The sequence below is a fragment of the Apus apus genome, chromosome 3 (genome assembly GCF_020740795.1).
Source record: "Apus apus isolate bApuApu2 chromosome 3, bApuApu2.pri.cur, whole genome shotgun sequence".
In the NCBI taxonomy this organism is placed as follows: domain Eukaryota; kingdom Metazoa; phylum Chordata; class Aves; order Apodiformes; family Apodidae; genus Apus; species Apus apus.
In genome coordinates, this window is record NC_067284.1 from 44,389,983 (window position 1) to 44,408,281 (window position 18,299).

Below are 18,299 nucleotides of genomic sequence, written 5' to 3' on the forward strand. Positions count from 1 at the left end.
AGCAAAAGAAAAGTCTGCATCTTTCTATTAGCAGTCGGTTGAAATTGTCACTCAATTCATCAATGCAATGTTTAGTAGACCCATGAGGAGCAAGGGTGGTTTTTTTGATTTTGTTGAAGATGTTTCACCCCTCTGTAGTTACTGACTGTGGTCTGAAATGAAGGAAGAGGTATTCCTCATTACAGCCTGCAAGCTTCAAAGAAATTCAGCAGAAAAAGCACAAGACAGGGAGCCTTTTGGTGAGACTTGATGAGAAATGCTGGGGCTGGCCCTGGGCATTCAGCAGAGACCCAGTGAAGGCTGCAAGAGAAGGTCATTGAACATAGGCCTTTTCCTCAGGAGGTCAGGGTATAAGGCAAGGCAAAAAAGGATCTCCATAGGAAGACAGAGCGCTGCGTCCCTTTGGCACAGCATCTTGCTGGCCTGCTCCCTTTTAAAAGAACTGCCAAAGTTTGGGGTAGAAGAGCCATGGAAGAAAACAGCCTAAATTTTGCAAGGCAGGAATCACAACCCCAACAACTTTTGCAGCACTTGCACAAGGTACTTGGATATTAGGTCTCTTTGCAGCACTCTTGAGCCTTTCCCTAAATGAAAAAAAAAAAAAAAGGCAGCACGCTCTTGTACTATCAAGCTTCTCAAATACTTTTCAGCCTTGGAGTTCCTACTCCATAAGGAGAAACGGTTCTCAAGACATTTCTGATAATAGGGTCAAGTTTTGCAGATGTTTACCACAACAAACTGGAAATTAGTTTTTATTATGGAGACCTGTCCCCATCTCAGACCTCAGAGTAGTACCTTAGAATTTTAACAGAAGAGTTGTAGGAGAAAGATGGTGGAATATAAAAGGTATATTAACCCAGAAAATACAAATAAAAGCCAGGAGAGGAAAGCATCAGTTAAGCTTTTATTCCTTAATAGAATATTTCTTGAGTGAATTCACCTAGGCTTCTACATAGATATATTGCTAATCTCACTAGATTTAATGCTAACACACAGGAAAAACAGCAGTAAACCTGGTAACTAAGTATGCTAAACAGAAATGGTAATGTACACAAATCACCTCCATCAGTGAGGGTGCTGTGAGCCCAAGCAGGGAAAGCAGGCTGAACTTCCACCAGCCTTTTGTGGAAACAGGTATGTAATCTAGAATTAGAAAAGGATCATGGCCAGCAAGGCTCCTCCTCCTTTTCACCCTTTAAAAAAGTCTGCCTTGGTAGGATACAGATAATTCCTCTAAGCCTGCATCCTAATTTGTCAGAAATAAAAGATAATTTTGCTACTCAGTTTTGTAGGCAATAGTTGAAGATTTCACCTGTGCCGAGAGAGAACTCCTGACTCAAGACTGTCTTACTAAGAGTCACTCTCCTTCCCAAGGAGAGATACTAACCTTTTTTTCCCCTCTCAACTCATGGAATTTCCTTTCTAAAATTATTTTAATAGCTCTGAGAAGAACCTTTGGACTGAGAGAGAGGAAAAAAACCCCTCACTGCAAACCAATTACAATTTGGCTGTGCGTTGCCTTAAAGAGATTAACAATATTTTGCATCTTCCACACACCTTAATTTTCTTTTGTCATCAAACCTCCACTTCCTTGCACCGTGTCTGTGACATGACTGCTGCCCTCATCCCTGGGAACCTCACTGGACTGACCACCACAAAACCCCTTCCCTGAAGCATGGTTACCTCTAGCCTGCAGATTGCCTGGAAGTCTAAATCAGGTCCAGGTGAAATTCCTCCATTATTGGAAATCCCCTTCTCTGTGCAACAGCAGGAGTCTACAGCAAATATTTGGTGATGGGGAATGCACAGAAATTGCCTTCCTGTTCTGCACAGTGCCAATGTGAATGTCTCTTCTCTGATTTCAGCAGGTTTTCAGGAACATACCCACTTGGTTATGGAAATACAGGAGATCACTCCATTCTTAATGCTCCAGCAAGATAGTAAGACACTGCAGTTCTAGCATAAAAAAACCCCAAACAAATGAATTCTGCCTTACATCATTGCCATTTTTTGGTACTTCAAACAGCAGGGGTCAGATTATTTGTGCACACTGACACATGGTCACTAAGGCTATCAAATCTACCAAACCATCTCCAAGGTCTTTTTCCATCTCCCTTACTGTTCAAGGGAAAAAACCCCAATACACACACACACACACAAAAAATCCCTTTTCTCATACTAGAAATGTCTCCCTCTCCAGCCTGAGATCTCAAAGTTGTTTAATTTCTAAAGGTTTAGGGTAGAGACAGCATAAGAAGTCAGTGACAGAAAGCTGAGAACTCGTGACATGCATATTGCTTGGAGAAAGTTTGGGAACAAAAGCATCAACAGAGTTGTGGTACTTGATGAGGAACTCAAAATTGTTCCTACATTCTCAGAATAGGAGACTAACAAATATTTCACCCACAAAAACTCAACTAGTAAAAGTTTGTTTACACTACCATAGGTATATTTTATCCTGTACTGTACTTTAAATAGGCACTATTTTCTGGGTGATCTGTTTGTATCAAGTAATTTATTGCTGATTTAGAAACAGCTATGATTAATTAATACCACCTGCTTAGTTGCCATCATAGCTCTGACTGCAGAATTATTCTCTATAAAGCACTGGACCCTCAACACAGCAACCAGCATTCCAGCTACACTTTCACTCTAGAAATTAAAGAAAAGAAACTCCCATCTACCATCAAAAACAGCAGAGCTGGATGTTGTAGTTAGCTGCCCTTAGTGCAGGCCAAACAGCGCACACACTGTCTACTCCATCAGCTAATCAGCCAACACATCCTTTGCAGCAAATACTTTCCATTACTTTCCAATTTTCTAAAATTCTATCAGTAAAATCTCCAAACTAGTTTCTCCAATTTTAAGTGTACTTCCCAGAAGTTAGTAAATTTTTGGCAAGCCTCACCAAGTACAAGATATTTTGATGTAAATAGAAAAGCTAGTTTCCCTAGCCTTAGAATGACATTTTTAATACGTAAGGTTGCCTTAACTCCCTGCCCAATCCCACCACAAACACACGCCTGGTATAAAAAGCTCAAAAGCACAAGGAACCACCTCAAGTTCTGGTCTCAAAATAAGAAATGTCTGCTTTACAAATACAAAAAATGCACATGTACAAACAATCCATTTATTGGGTCTTAAACTACATACACAATTGAAATAATAATTTTGGCACTACACTATACAGTGGTTACATCTGTGTGCTGACACTCATTAAATACTGCACCAGGAACACTGCTGTGCTTTGAAGTTTGGAATGAATCACACACTCAGCAGGTAGATCACTCGAAATGTATCAGTGCTCCTGTGGGGTTGCATGAAAGCTGAAACACACACCAGTTTATGAATTATTTCAATGTACCTCACATTCTATGAACCTGTCACACCAGAATACGTGATGTCAGCATTTAGAGATGGCTGCAAGTGTTGCATTAAAATCTGAATGACACGTAGTAATAACGAGATACAAGAAAACCAAAACAAAATCTCTGCCTTTCAGACACAAGGAGATATTCTGTTAAAGAAAATAATTTAAAAAACTAATAATGGCATTTGATTTGATACAAAAGCCAGAACTACTACCGTATTAACATCTAAGTATGAATCTTTACAAATTAATCTCACAATGGTGTTATGTAAAAGGTTGCAAACTGTACAATGTTTTGTCAATGCAATGCCTCTACAATTTATACAGTCTTTTACACATATTAAACATGTTGTTAAATAGCCAATAGATACCAGTCTCTGAACACAGCCGCAGGCAAAAAAAACATACAGAGCTTCCACAATCTTCGAACAAGATATGCTTGCTCAAACAGTGACAATCTTTATGAGAATATGTCATTACAAACAGTCAGCCATTCAGTGCCTTTTCACACCGTGCACACATTTCATTCTGGGAATTCAACCATCACTTGATAGTCTATAATTTCATACCTGTGAGCTCTAATTATGTGGGAACACCCACAGTCTTTCACCCTTAAAAATATGCAGATAACCACAGAATTTTATTCCACACGTGGTCAAGCTACCTATGAAGACCCGGCCAGGCTGCCAGAGCTTTCACTCCCCACATTTTGTCCTGCCATCATCTATACTGCACAGAGATCAGCTATTTACATTTTAACAAGGAAGATACCAAAAAAGCAATCCTGCCCTGAGGTGGACTGAATGATACAGAGCCCGCTGTCACCCAATGGGCATTCATATCCAAGTAGTGAAAAATAAACTCTGAGGCAAAGAGAGGTTCCTGGTACTGGATGCTGACTAGGTAAGAAGTTGCATCAGCAGAATTGGAGGGCTTTACTGAGGATATTCCTGTTTGGAGCACTCTGGTTCTGCTTATCTTTGTTGTGGGAAATAGCTGGGAAGAAGGATCAGAAAAAGAGGGTAAGAAATGTGCAGTGTAAGTCACTGTGTGGCAGAAAGCAGAAACAAGACTGATGTGTAATGCAGGCCAATAACAAGGGTCTTGCAAGAAACTCAGGATCAGGCTCCACAAGTGGAGCTAGGAGGAGACTGTGGGGCTACCACAGCTGCTCCCTGGGGAGGTGAAATTCTTTCTTAATAGAACCAGGTCTTTATGTTTGTATTTATAAGTGGTTTTGATTAGGCATCAGGATTTCCAACACAAAATATTCTACATGATAAATTTGAGTTTCCTTTATTTTGCAGAACGGTTCCTACATTCTCATGTTTCCAGGAGAAGCCTGAAAAGAAAGAAGAAAGAATTCAAAGCAAGAATTCAAAACAGAATTACTGACTTGTGCTATTAGCACAGAACAAAATAAAAACACAAATTAAGTCTTCTCTTGGAATACTGTCACAAAACATCACAATACAATAGAGATCAGAATCTTGTAGCGTAACAAAGAGAAACTCCAGGAATGGGTTCACTCTTTGGGGACATGCCTGTGTGAAGTGACCCGATGGCAAAGCCATACTGTGGAAGAGGAAACAGTTTGGTAGCAGTCATTCCCCATCATGAGCTGTAGATGATATACTGGACTGGGTGGAAGGCTAAAGTCCTCAGAGGCATCAGAAGTACAAAGCAGCAAATGCCTTGCCCTTAGCGGAACTGCCAGGCATTTAAAAGGCAGCCAGCTGGCAGAAAATGGAGAAAAGGAACATCAATATTCAAGAAGACAGAAGTGTGAGCATCTTAACAAAACACTAGTGTAATACAGGGACACACAATAAGATGGACAAGATTCAGTTGAAATAAATCCCATCTTGAAAAGACCACTGGAGGTGCAAGGGACTTAATTCTCCATGTGGAGTAGAGATTCCGCCCTACTCCATGCTAGACTGGAGAGCTAGAGTAGGTTTCATAAGGCTGCTGTTTCTGTCAGTTTGTGTCAAAGAATCGTACCTATCTATGCATAATAGCATGGTGAAACCAAGAGGTCAGTAAGCACTAGTAGCTGGTCATCTGTGAACTGCTGTTTATGCTCCTGCCAGTTGTCATGATGGGTCCTCCGGAAATTTGACAGCGTTTTCTTCACAGTCATCTGCACAGCACACAATCAGTATTGATCTATATCAGTTATGGATTTGAGCTCCATGACAAAACAGATGTCGAATACAAGAAAAAAAAAAACAACCCAACAAACTGCTGAGTAGAGCAAAGGCTTTAAGCAGTTATAGAGGTTAGGAGAGTTCTGGAGAATTCAGCCTGGTTCTCCAGTATTGTAATTTTTACACTTGTAGTTAAAGCTGTTTGACTACTGTCATGACTACAACATTCTTATAAAAAAGGATTATTTGACCTACAATTTTGAGTTTGAAAAAAAGAATAGATTCTTATAGAGTATAACTGAAATGTTTTTTTCTCCTATTCCTTTTCCTCAGATATTTCAAACCAATAGTTTGTGTCTCAAAACATGAGAAATAGTTGATGAATCATGTAAGGTGCATAGAAGACAAATCAGAAGAAAACTATCTTCTGTTACTAAAATAATTAAGATAATTGTTAAGTTAACAGAAGTCCAATCTGTTCAGTTTCTTGATTCAGTAAAGCACACCACAGCAAAGCTGGTTAAATCTAAGGTATTCTTCAGCCATAAGCTCACTACACTGGTTAACACAGCAAAAGGCAATACAACTGAATAGACAGGTAAAAAAAGGTATTCAAGGTAACTAGTGAAAAACTTGTTTCTGAGGCTGCTTATAAAACTTTGTTTTCAAAATTCCAGGGTGATTTTTTGGTTCACTAGAATGTCAATTCTAACCAATTATTTTTAGGCATGTACAGAAGTGACGTTTTTAATTAAAAAATACTTTTTCCTCATTATAGATATGGTTCTTGCTGCTTTCAGTTTATGCTTGAAATTTGAAAGCAATAACAAAACTACCATAAAAAAGTATGTAACAGCAGCCCATGGCTTAAAGCATATTTGAAACTATTTCATAAAAAGCAGCAGAAATCAAGTTTCTTAACAGCTGCTTGTTTTTTTTTCTAGGAAAGGAACTAGGAATGAGTCAAGCATATTTTTAGATCTGTTATATGAAATAGAAAAATAAATATTTTTACCTCAATAGGCTGAGGATCATTAAGGTGGGCACTGAGATCCATCAGGAGCTGTGGCATCCAGGTGGGTACATCATATGGACTTGACAAAATACACGCACTAAGTCCCAGGACACCTGCATGGCGCTTCACCAAGTCTGCAATGGTAGGACATGATTTACATATGGCAAGGTGCAGCAGTCTTGTCACTCCTCAATGACACAGTCAAACTTAGAACTGCTTATCAGTGAAAAGAAGGCTATTTTTAAATGATGGGAATGACCGAGGACAGCCTATATATTAAACAGAGGTGATCTAATTAGAATAGTATACTGACACTAACATTGAGTGAGTTTTGACCCTGAATTAAAAACAAACAAAATGACCCTGGCTACAGCAAAGGCATCTCTTGCTTCTACAGAGAACCTGGTGGTCCTACAGACCATACAGTCATATAAATTCATGTGTGTGGATCTCCAAATTGCTTCTGCTTCCTTGCACAAAATCATGTGTTCATTCTCTCATCCTGTATTTAATTTCTAAAGGAAGGATGTGTAAAAAAATTAATTTCCAACTGCTGTATACTTTTATAAACATTTCAGAAGTTTCCTTCTCTCAAATAATCTCTCTACATCTCCACTGTTCCCTATGAATGTTTTCTCAAATACAGGGAATATTTGACAATTTGGAAAGCCAGCCCCACCTGGCCAAATCAATGTGACCGGGGTGCGCTAAATGTGTGGTCAGAAGCCAAAGCTCCTAAGTAAGATTAACTAAAGGGTTGTTGTGTTCTGATTTTGGTTGTGTGTGTTGGGTTGTTTTTGTTGTGTTTTTTTTTTTGTTTTTTTTTTTTTACTTACAACACCCCCCCCCAAACAAATAAAAGGTAAGGTAGGTAAGGAGTGGAATTATACTATGGCAGCTAAGGAAGTTTATTTACTGAGGAAATAGCTCTCTCACATCCTCTGCATCCTTAACTGAGCTGTGCACATGGGAAATGGAGAGATCTCTCTAGTATTAATTCTGGAAAAGTAGTAAGTTAGTTTAATATAGGAATACATAATAAACATTATTTGTTTTTTTTTGGTAGTAGTGTATTCTTCTTAATCATTTAAGCTGTAAATCAAATTCTCAAAGCACTTATAACAAGAATTAGGAACTGCACTGCATACACAGAAACTGACAATGAGGTACATAAAGACAAATTATATGCCTTTATGGTTTATGAATGCTTAGCAAGGAAAAACATTTATGTTTTTCTGGGCATATGTTAATTTTTAAATCCTGCTTAACCACAGGACAAATCCTATTCCATCTGGAACACTTGCAGAATAAGCATTTTAGTATAGTACAAAATATTTCTTTCTTGATACAGACAATCATGGGTTTAGACTCTGAAGCAGTTTTCTTACCCCCAGAAGGAATTGTATCCCCCACTGATCCCAGGTCTCGCTTGCGTTTTTTGGGTAACCTCATCTTGCACAGCTGTTCAAAGTGGGTCTGCATAGGACCATCCATCGTGAGGAAATTGCACTGTAGCAGCCCACTTAGTGTAGTGGCAGCCATTTCTCTCACCTGTGAGCAGGAACAGTACACACCACAGTTACTAAGCACATGTGCACAGCAAGAAACAGGTATTTATGCTGTTACTTTCCTTTCAAGCACATCCAGCTAGGCCAAGATACCAAAGTCTGCCCAAGAAAAGTCTTTAAAACATTATCCTGTTATCTCAAACTACTACTGGTTTACCTTATGGCTCCTTATAAATTGATGAACATAGTTCTATTTTACTATAGAACTACCTTCACATAATCTGTCATAAAGTGACCTACTACTTGAGCAAATCCTGTAATTTAAGTCCATTGTCAAGACATACTTAAAAATTTTAATAACAGACTTTGAATGAGAACAAGATGCACCATCCCAAATAATCAGCCTGCTTTACAAAATTACTGTAGTAACATCAGTTTTACCAAGCAAAAAAATAGTGTACTTTATTCAAAAGCATCTGTTTTCCCCCCTCAAATGTATACGGAGACATGAGAACTGCCAAAGGCAGAGAGCCTTTCCAAGAGAGGGCAGAAGGTTGATTCATGAGACACCACTGAAGCTGATTCCATTCTACCTGTAGCACAAGAGTTCTTTGAGAGACACAACAGATGTTGTATTAATAAGCAATGACAACTAACTTCACTGATTTATGTTCAACAGTCAGTTCTAGAACACTCCAACATTAAATTATTTACTCTGTTGTCCTGCGTACCAGTTCTTTTTACTATATGAATAAAAACAGAATTCCAGGTGGGAAAAATACTAATCTCTTCGGTAATACAGAAACCCAAAAAGAACAAGACTAACCTAAGTTTTCATCTAATTGCCAAACCATTCAAAATACAGATCTCTCCTTTTCCATTCCTTTTAAAACAGCCAAAATACTTGCTAGTGGATTACAAGTAGAGACAATTCAATAATTTGCTTTTAAAAGCAAGTATAACCCAGCAGTATTACCAACCTATCTACTCAGATCTCCCCAAACCATAAAGTCATAGTTCTGTAAGACCACATTCAAACTGGGAGTCCCTCCAAAACTCACTTCCACTTGCAATAATTTCAGGCTGATGAAAACCTCCCCAACACTTACAAATTTGAAAGTCAAAGCAACTTCTTGAAGCACTGACAGCAGTTGCCAGATTTTTTTTGCTAAGTACACACTGTTACACATAACTGTAAACAGAACATTTGTCTGTCTGGAGTACAAACACCTAACAACACTCTGAATCAAATACAGCAGATTATAATAAATTAAATCCTTGAACACAATGTTCTGAACCTCTACAAAGCAGTAAGTATAGTTGCAAGTGCTGCAAGAATTAAGCATAGTAAGTTAACAATAAATTCCTGAGACTTCACTTAATTCCATTTAAATTTCTACAACACATTATTCAAACGTCATCTACTTTGTTACCAGCATTATAGCAGTATGAAGCAAAAGTCTGCCAGTATTGTTTATCAGCAATTTGTGAGTCTCTTAAGAACTCAGCTACTAAATTAAACATGATGTGCTAATGCAAGACTCAGAATATAACAAGCTTTGGCTATGAAGTGAGCAAGCTCCCAAGTGAACTATACTCATTTACATCACCATTCGCTGTATTAAAACCATTTTCATTTATAAATTAATAATCTAACAAAGGAACCCTTTGCTGCAAGGAGCCTTTAAAACCATGCATTATAACAGGCTAATATTCATCACAGCATCTGACACTAAGTAATTTACAGATCACTATGCTCACATGGTGACTTACAGCATATAAAGGCAGCAGATGAGTAGCAGAGCAATATTCTTCCAGTCAGGTATGGTTTAGGGTTATTTTTTTTTTGGTCAGAATTGACTGACCAAGGTCTAAAATACTGTAACAATATCTAAACAATAACACTCAAAAGCACAACCACAACCTAAGTGCAGTACTTGCAAGGGACTACTTACACAAAGAAAAAATATCCCCATTATTGTAATAATGAAATGTGTAATATGAAAAATGTTTATGAAGACATGAGTGCTATGTACACAAGTTGAAGTAATTTCCCTTGTCCTCTACTTCAGACTAAATAGAATTATTTAGCACAAAACATGTTTTCCAAAAGTCAGATTATTCCTGCAGCTCTCTCCAACTGTCCATGTGACATGAAAGTTAGGACCAATGTTCAGTGGTGGCTATACTGCTGTACACAGAGACATTTTTCAGGACTGTATACTTTTTCAGTTGCAGGGTCACATTAGCTCTTACATTCATAGTAATCCATCAGCTCCTTAACTACTCTGACTTTCAGGAGAATTTCCCACCATACAATTTAAGTACAGCATCCTGCAATCCTGGAGACTATGCATCCAACTTTTAGCACCAAAATTCGTATTTGATGGAAGATAAGACTATGACCCCCTCACTTGGTATTGCAGTCACATTGCTATTTGACTTTCAGTGTGGTCACTGACATTGTCATTTGGCAAAGGTTTGTTGCAATAGTTTTATGAAAAAAATATGAAATCACCAGGAAGTTTGAGAATTCTAGCAATATAAGAAATGTAAACTGTATATTAAAGCAAATAACAAAACAAGTAAGATCATTTGGTCTGGCACCTTTGTATAAGCAAAAGAAAAAAAACCCTATCCTTAAATCCAAGACCCAAAATGTCAGTTCCACAGGCTAAAGACACAAAATACTAGTTAAGGCTAGGGATTTTACTGAAAGCACACTCATCTTAAAAATCCAGCATTAAAAAAAAAATACATAGAAACTACTCTGCAAGAGACTGCATCTTACCAATTATCACCAAGAAAGAACAAGATTACTTTTCAAAGAAAAGTAAAAGCTTCCATGGCAACAACAAGATTGTAAGTGGTTAGGTACATAGATAAGCTTTTCTGATTTGCATCTCTGCAGTGCAGAAGAATAATCCTGTACATTTAAAATAACATGATAAATTGTATTAAAGTGAATAAAACACATTTTTCAAAATGACACAAGATTATGAAGTAAGTGTTCTGACTGGAGTGGGAAACAATTTATCTTAGATTGCCAGCTTTTGCTTTCCAGCTCACAACAGCAGATAGTGACATGAAAGACATGAGAGCTCATCTGAAGACTGAATGGATGAGTAATCACATCATCATCATCATCATTATTATTCCCATCTGGATGCAACCTGGTCTAGTGGGAGGTGTCCCTGCCCATGCAGGGGGGGTTGGAACTAGATGATCTTTAAGGTCTCTTCCAGCCCAAACCAGTCTGATTCTATGAAATCAGTGCAGCTGAGAGAGTCTAAGTGCTGTTCTTTTAAGTATTACATGCACTTAAAAGCTTGCATCATCAAACCTTTTAAGCCAGAAATTTTAATTTGTAGATGCAAATTCTTTCCAATCTGCTGTTCACAAAAGCAAGCTTCACATCTCGGGTATCACTACAGTTTCAAATGTAGCTTCAGGAAGCCCTAAACCAAGATCTTTGTTTTGGCAGAAGGGTAAAACACTTCAGAATCTTCTCTTTCTTCTAGGAAGAATAAAAAGCACCTAAGCACCCAAAACAAGGACTTCAATGATATTAAACAGGAAACAGATCTTTAGAGTAATAAATAGTGGTTTTATACAGTTTTCATAGACGAAGGCATTTTACCTTGTTGGAAGTCAAATTTTCTGCCAACATCCATACTAATAATTATTGTGAATTTATAATATCCCTGTTTCAGCTATACTTAAGCCAAGAATGAAATAAAGCAATGTTCCATTTTGCTCAAAAAGTATGAAAGAGTGGTACTTTAAATAAAATCACTAATGAAGTATTCTGTAAACAGCTGTTTTCCTGGAATGGAACATGAAAAGAAAAAATGGAATACGAAATAAATAAATACCATAAAGCTAGCTGTATTTTCAAAATAGGAAGAATGCTAGCCTGGAAATACTTGCTGTATTAATTTTCAAGTGGTTGCTTTTTTATGAAACTTGATAAGGGTAAGAAATCAGTTATGTGAAACAAAGCATTTCAGAGAAGATATTACTTGCCTCAAGCTGTTCATCTTCCAGGAGTTTTATAACCAGCCATCTAATGTCATTGACTGCTTCTTCATTGTTGAGAAAGATGAAGAGATTGTAGAACACCATGGTCTGGAGGTAGGTTAATATGGTATACCTAGCATGCCAAGAATTGCTTCTTGCTGTCTACAAGTGAAAATAAATGAGAATGGAAGAAGGTGAAGGAAAGATAGTACCTGATGTAAAGCTAACAATATTTAAGACAAAGGTTTTGGGTGCAGTTGCAAATAAATTCCCTTATTCAGATATTTTTGTTTCATACACTCTTCAATTTCCAAAGCATACAATTATTATTTAAATAATAATAATTTATTACAGGCTTAACTTCCAAAGCATGCTGTTATTTAACAGATACCTAATTATTTATCAGGTACGTAATACTGTGAAAGACAAAAGAGGCAATTTTCTCCCTTTTATCAATTTCAGACATCAGTCATAAGACAGATATAAAAAACCAGAAATTCTGTTCTGCTTGAGTATATATATTCTATACAGCGGATTTGGAAAGCAAAATTTTTTCTAGTTCCTTTACTTTCATCTCTACTTGCTTATGCAAATCCAAATGATGGAAAGCATCAGACAGGGGTGCAGCCTGGCTTACAACGCTGCAGTTACTGTTTTAGCTGTATGTACAGCTTACACCAACATTTCGCAATAGGCAATTTTACAACTGTAGATCAGTCTTGAATGACTAAAGAAAAAAAACCACATTCCTTGCATGACAAACTACATACAGAATGAATAACTTCATTCAAGAGTGCATTTTCATTCCTGTTGTTTTTCAGAAAGCCATAGCAGTTGATAAATACAATGTAAAACGATTAAAAAGGCTGAGATTAAAGGGCAGTTCTTTATATGACAATTCACTTTGAAACTGGATTTTGAACTGTTATGCTTGTGAGAAGACATGTTTGGCTTAAAGTGATCTACTACTGAACTAAAACTGAATTTATTACAATATTGTTCAATTTCTGATCCATATACAAATTGTTTAAGTGTTTGGAATTAGGAAGCAAAACAAAATACATTTAGCATTTTGAAGAATATTTGGAAGCATTTCTAATATACTCTTTCCTTCCACCTCAAAGAAAATCTGTCATTGATCCTCTTAAAATCACAGCTATTGTATAATCTTTAAAAAAAGCCAAACATGCACAGAGTGCATCAGTTAACGTGAAACTTTAAACTGTTTAGACCATACTCACTTGTTTTAGCACCTGAAGTACCAAAGGCACTTGCTGAGGATACAGCAAACCCTGAGACATTAATGACAGACACATCTTAGCATCTCTTTTGAGCTCATCATAGCTATTGTCATTTTCTACTGGTGCAATCTACAGAACAAGGGGAAAAAAAAACCAACAGGCTAGCATTAGTAAATAAGCACTGCTAACAGCAAAATCCTGAAACTCCTGAAACTTTCCAGTTTTATCTTGTGGAAGGAAAATTATCTAGAAAAACAGATCAATATAATGCTGAGAGATAAAGCTAACTAAGACAATCAATAAATATAATGTTAAAAGATTCTCAGCAATAAGCTGTGTAAGTTAATACAATTGTGAGGTTCTTGTTCCTTGCACCATGTATTACTTATCTAAACAGTATGGCTAGTCTGAAGCTCTTAAGGAGGATTAAATGGGTGTCGTTAAGGCTGGTTCCCCATTTTGATTTGTTTGGTATCAAATCCAATTAATCTATTATTTTAGATGTAGGTCCAAAGCTGAGAGAGAAAGCTTGATCAGGACTTCATGTTCTCTTTCACATAAATAAACACGTTTATTTTGTGGTCACATACATTTTTGTTGGATGACTGACTGATGTTTACATCAATACAGACATATGGCTTTGGAGCATGCAAATATGTATTATATCAGATATGTAGCACTGAATGACCCAACCTCATTAAAGAATACAAAGATTAGAGGTGCCAGGAAAAATAAGAAAAGTACCACCTTTTAGAAAGATTTGTATAATTATGTAATAATTATAAAAAAAACCAACTAAAGATTGTTATCAGAACAGAAACAGCACACACTCATTCATTAAACACTTTTTTCAACCCCAAGAATAAGGTTTCCCCCCAAATAACACATCTACAGGGCATTCACCTACAAGTCATTATTGCCAGGATATCACTTAACAGATTAGATTACGAGCTGTAACCAGACATAAGCATAAAAAACCCAAAACATTTAGGCCTCCTTGGTATGCATGTTTTTATTACCACTATTTGTTTTCTCTTTTTATCTCAAAAGTCCCTTATAACTTTGATTTATACACAGATGCCCTTTTTACTCAAACATGACAAAGCAGCAATTAAAGCATATACCTTGAAAAATAAAGGTAACAGCTGGAGTTGCTCCGTAACAGCTGTAGAGAAGGACCGTCCTGCACTTGCCATCAACCACTTCAGAACTGTTTATTAAAGAGAAATGCTCTCTGATTAAGAACATAAAAACAGTCATAGTCCCCAAACAAATTATAGATCAAATTTATTTCAAGAATCATCTGGGAGATTTTAACACATTAGAGTGGACATAAACTGATAGTTTTACCCTGTACAGGTGACTTACAAACCTCAACCCTGAAACCAAAGATACCTTGCTGCCACACAGCTCAGAGGTGAAATTGTGTGTTGCAACTGCATGATTTGCAAACCCTCAGTCTTCCTCTAAAATACCTCCCTCTCCCCATTTCTTAAACTCATTAAGTAACTCACTAGTTTTCAAGAGTTTAATGCCCTGAGTTCTCTCGTCTTGTTCACCAACTCCATTCTCTTCCATAATGTGATTCTGAATTTCTTCATCTGCTTCCATGAGGGGTTTAAGATTTTCAAGTATCCGGGTAGTAAATTCATGGACACGAGGAGATTTTGTTGAAACAGTATTTGGCAAGGAAACATCTATCATGAATATGTAGGTCAAAACACTATTATAGCAAACAAAAGAGGCAAGAACATACAGTTAGCATGGCTGGTGTCCAGTGAACATAGCTAAAAGTAAATCTGGGATCATTTTGTTGAACATTGAAGTTTAATACTTATATCAAATTTCCTATTATCTTCACTTCAAAGTTATTTCAAAACTACTATTTTTCAAACATTCTCCTCATAAATATTTGAATCAAGCAGGGTTAGACAACCACTAAGCTTATACCCCACCCCCCCCTTTTCCTCCAAACAGATTTACAACTAGTTTTTAAGTCACTAAAATGCTCTCTAAAGGATTCTCTGTATATTATGGCTTATTAGGGCTTAGACACAGTAAATTTGGGCTGTGGTGTTCTAGTTTTGGTTTTGTTGTTGTTTGTGGGGAAGGGGAAGTTGTTGGGGTTTAAGAGCTTTAGAGATATACATAAACATAAAAGGCCATATACCATAAAAAACCAAAGTAGTCAACTGAAATTTCCGAAGCACGTCTGTTAATAATAATTTATCTAATTTCTATTACTACCAGTATTAATACACAGAGATAAGTAGTCACCACTTCAGTGTAATCATGTAGATACTCAATTACCCAAATAAAACAGAAAAAACCCTAAAGGAGGGCAGGAGAAACCACTGACCTTCCTATTCTCTCTCGTACATTTTTGTAAACCTGTGTGAGTTTAGGTTCCAAGTACTTCAGCAGTCTGTGCAGCAGCTCTGGTACTCTCCACTCCTGCTGTGCAAGGCCACCTTGCAGCACATAAAGTCGGCTAGGAATGAGAACAGGTTATCTTTTTAGTCATAGAAAAATGTTCCTCCCTTCCCCAGTCCCCTTCAAACCTTGTTTTGGAATGTTTTGTGTGTGTCAATGCATAAAAGTGTCTTTGTGTAAATTGCATGCAAAGATGGGTAAAAATTACAGAATAATACAACAATACTGTTGCTGTGCCAACTCCAAACCTTCACAATCAGCTAACTTGATTCAGTTACATTGAAAAAAAAATAAAGAAAACTGCCATTGTGTGGGGAAAGCTAACTGGAAAGGTGTGCTTTTGTTCCCTGCCAACTGGCACAATATGCTCTCAACACATTTTATCCTCGCTTTATTTCCACCTTTATTCAGCCACAACAAAACAGTTAAACTTTACCATGCATCTACAAAGGATCCTCCTTCACCACTCAATGGAGATTCCAACAGCAATTCAAATAACCAGTGCAGTTTCCTAGGATCTCTGCTCTCCTGAAAATAAATGGGTATCAGAGAAATAAGCAAATTTGAGATTTATAATGTATAAACTAAGCAAGTTTTGACAGATTTTTCTTTGCATCTTTTAGCATTATTCTGTTAAGTGCATGCAAAGTTAAACATCTTTTCACCATGAGCCTCAATAGGAGGAAAAGCCAATGAAACTACATGCAATTTTAGTTATTTGGGAAATACAATGATCAGAATTAGAAGACATTTGTGCTTCATTTTTGACAAATACAAATAATCATGTCTGAATTTTGGTAATTAATTGCCATGGTTCTGGCTGACAAATTATGCTCAGTTTTACTGAGAGATTTCTAAGAATTACTTATCCAAGATATTTGTGGCCTATCATTTACCCTGCTGCTCAGACACCACAATCCCCAGTCCAACACAGTATATAGAAGCTCTACTGCATATTAGAAGTTGAGACTCAATCTTCACAGCATAATGCTAAGCTGCACACATTTGAAGCAAGAATCAATGTGTAATTTGAGTTTAAAAAGTCCCACAAAAAAATGACCTGATAGCAAGCATACATATCAACATTACCCACTAACCTTATACAGCTCTTCTAAAAGCTAAAAAGAAAACTAAGGTTTTATTTCCTTTCTAAAATGTTCTATTTGTCTGTGAAGGGCAGAAGAGAATAAAATCTCAAAGAAGTGTTAAGATTTTAAAAGTATGTTATTTTTATGCTGCATATAAAGTTCTCAGTTTTACCTAATATACCCAAATACCTCTGCTCATAAGGCTCTTATTTACCTATCATCTGTGGAACTTGGCCATCTGGATATATCTTTACAAGACTAAAACTGGGATACTTACACAGGAGGTTGCTATGCAGGTGCCCCAATCATTATACGTTTCCACTGTGATGTTGGATAAAGCTGTTCGGAGCAATGGACAGAGAAGCTTCCAAAGTTTTTCCACCTGGTCAGCAAAAAAGCAAAAGACAAGATTTGTCTATGGACATAAAGGCCATCTAAGCTCTGAAAAGATGGGAGGATTTGGGTTCAAATAGAAAAATAATACTGATTCTGGAAACAGCTACCATCCAATATTTATAAACCAAAATAAATTCTATCTGAGGTAAGATTTCAGGAATCATTTTCATTACAAGGTGTTTAGAAATGTTGTGGACTACATATGCACCATTTTCATGGTGGTTTAAGTAAAATTCCATCAGAGACTGCATACACTTTGCTTTTAGTAGGACAGCAGTCTTGTACACCCCAAGGACTTCCCCTGCCCCCTTTTTTAAAATGTCTTTAAAATTTTTTTATTTAGAAACTGACTCTCCCAGAATTCCTTTTTCATCACAGAAATTAAGGATAATCTAGACAGCTAGGTCTAGACTGAATAAAGATGTCATAGTCCAAGGTGGACATAAGTACTTATTCCAACCAGAAATTACAAACCATGTCAGTTTTGTTATCTCCTTAACCAGCAAACTGTTCTTAGTTTTACTCCTGAAGTATTTTACTACCACCTAGGATTACACAGGCAGCCAGCCAAACTATGAATTGTACTCAAAGTCTGGCAATGAAGCACTATGTGGTCCAGCATTTTCCAGTCCTGATCACACATTAAAAGCCCTCAACTTGATTTGTTTAATAATTCAAACTTATTCCTTGACTTCCATGAATCACTCAAAAATACTACTTTAGCACCTTTTCAAACGTCCAGTGTTTAGAACCTCTTATTAAGCCTGCTATAATTTCAGCTACACATCTCTGGGTGCTTTCATGGGAGTCTGCCACAAGTCGTTCTAAATGGGGCTGAAGAACTGGCAAGAAGGCATCATCGAAGTTTCTGAAAAGGCCCTGTAAAACAAGATGTGGGAGTGTCTTCAGTAATTGTCTAAACCATTGTCTTTGTAAGAACATAAAATCATGAAGCCCTTGAGATTTGGTTATGCAGAAAGTGAAATTACTTTGCTTTTGTAACAGAATTATATGCAAGTGTCCTACATACATTTTTATTACTCTGGTTCCCTAGGCAGTTTATCAGAAGGGATGATTA

At 37.0% G+C, this 18,299-nt stretch overlaps 1 protein-coding gene across 3 annotated transcripts in view; it reads right to left on the bottom strand.

Annotated features, from left to right (window-relative positions):
* Window positions 1-3,116: 3,116 nt before the first annotated feature.
* PSME4 (proteasome activator subunit 4) overlaps window positions 3,117-18,299 on the bottom strand; it is a 67,955-nt gene continuing 52,772 nt past the window's right edge. The window contains exons 36-47 of one of the 3 annotated variants that reach the window (XM_051613453.1): window positions 17,948-18,100; window positions 17,103-17,207; window positions 16,174-16,265; window positions 15,664-15,795; window positions 14,819-15,027; window positions 14,429-14,514; window positions 13,305-13,433; window positions 12,070-12,225; window positions 7,924-8,086; window positions 6,536-6,669; window positions 5,375-5,513; window positions 3,117-5,106 (exon numbers count right to left, since the gene is read on the bottom strand). In XM_051613453.1, the coding sequence (XP_051469413.1) occupies window positions 5,379-5,513; window positions 6,536-6,669; window positions 7,924-8,086; window positions 12,070-12,225; window positions 13,305-13,433; window positions 14,429-14,514; window positions 14,819-15,027; window positions 15,664-15,795; window positions 16,174-16,265; window positions 17,103-17,207; window positions 17,948-18,100 (1,494 nt within the window). In that variant the 3' untranslated portion in view covers window positions 3,117-5,106; window positions 5,375-5,378. Of the gene's footprint in view, window positions 5,514-6,535; window positions 6,670-7,923; window positions 8,087-12,069; window positions 12,226-13,304; window positions 13,434-14,428; window positions 14,515-14,818; window positions 15,028-15,663; window positions 15,796-16,173; window positions 16,266-17,102; window positions 17,208-17,947; window positions 18,101-18,299 lie in introns of all 3 variants that reach the window. The other 2 variants (XM_051613452.1, XM_051613451.1) reach the window with 2 other exon arrangements.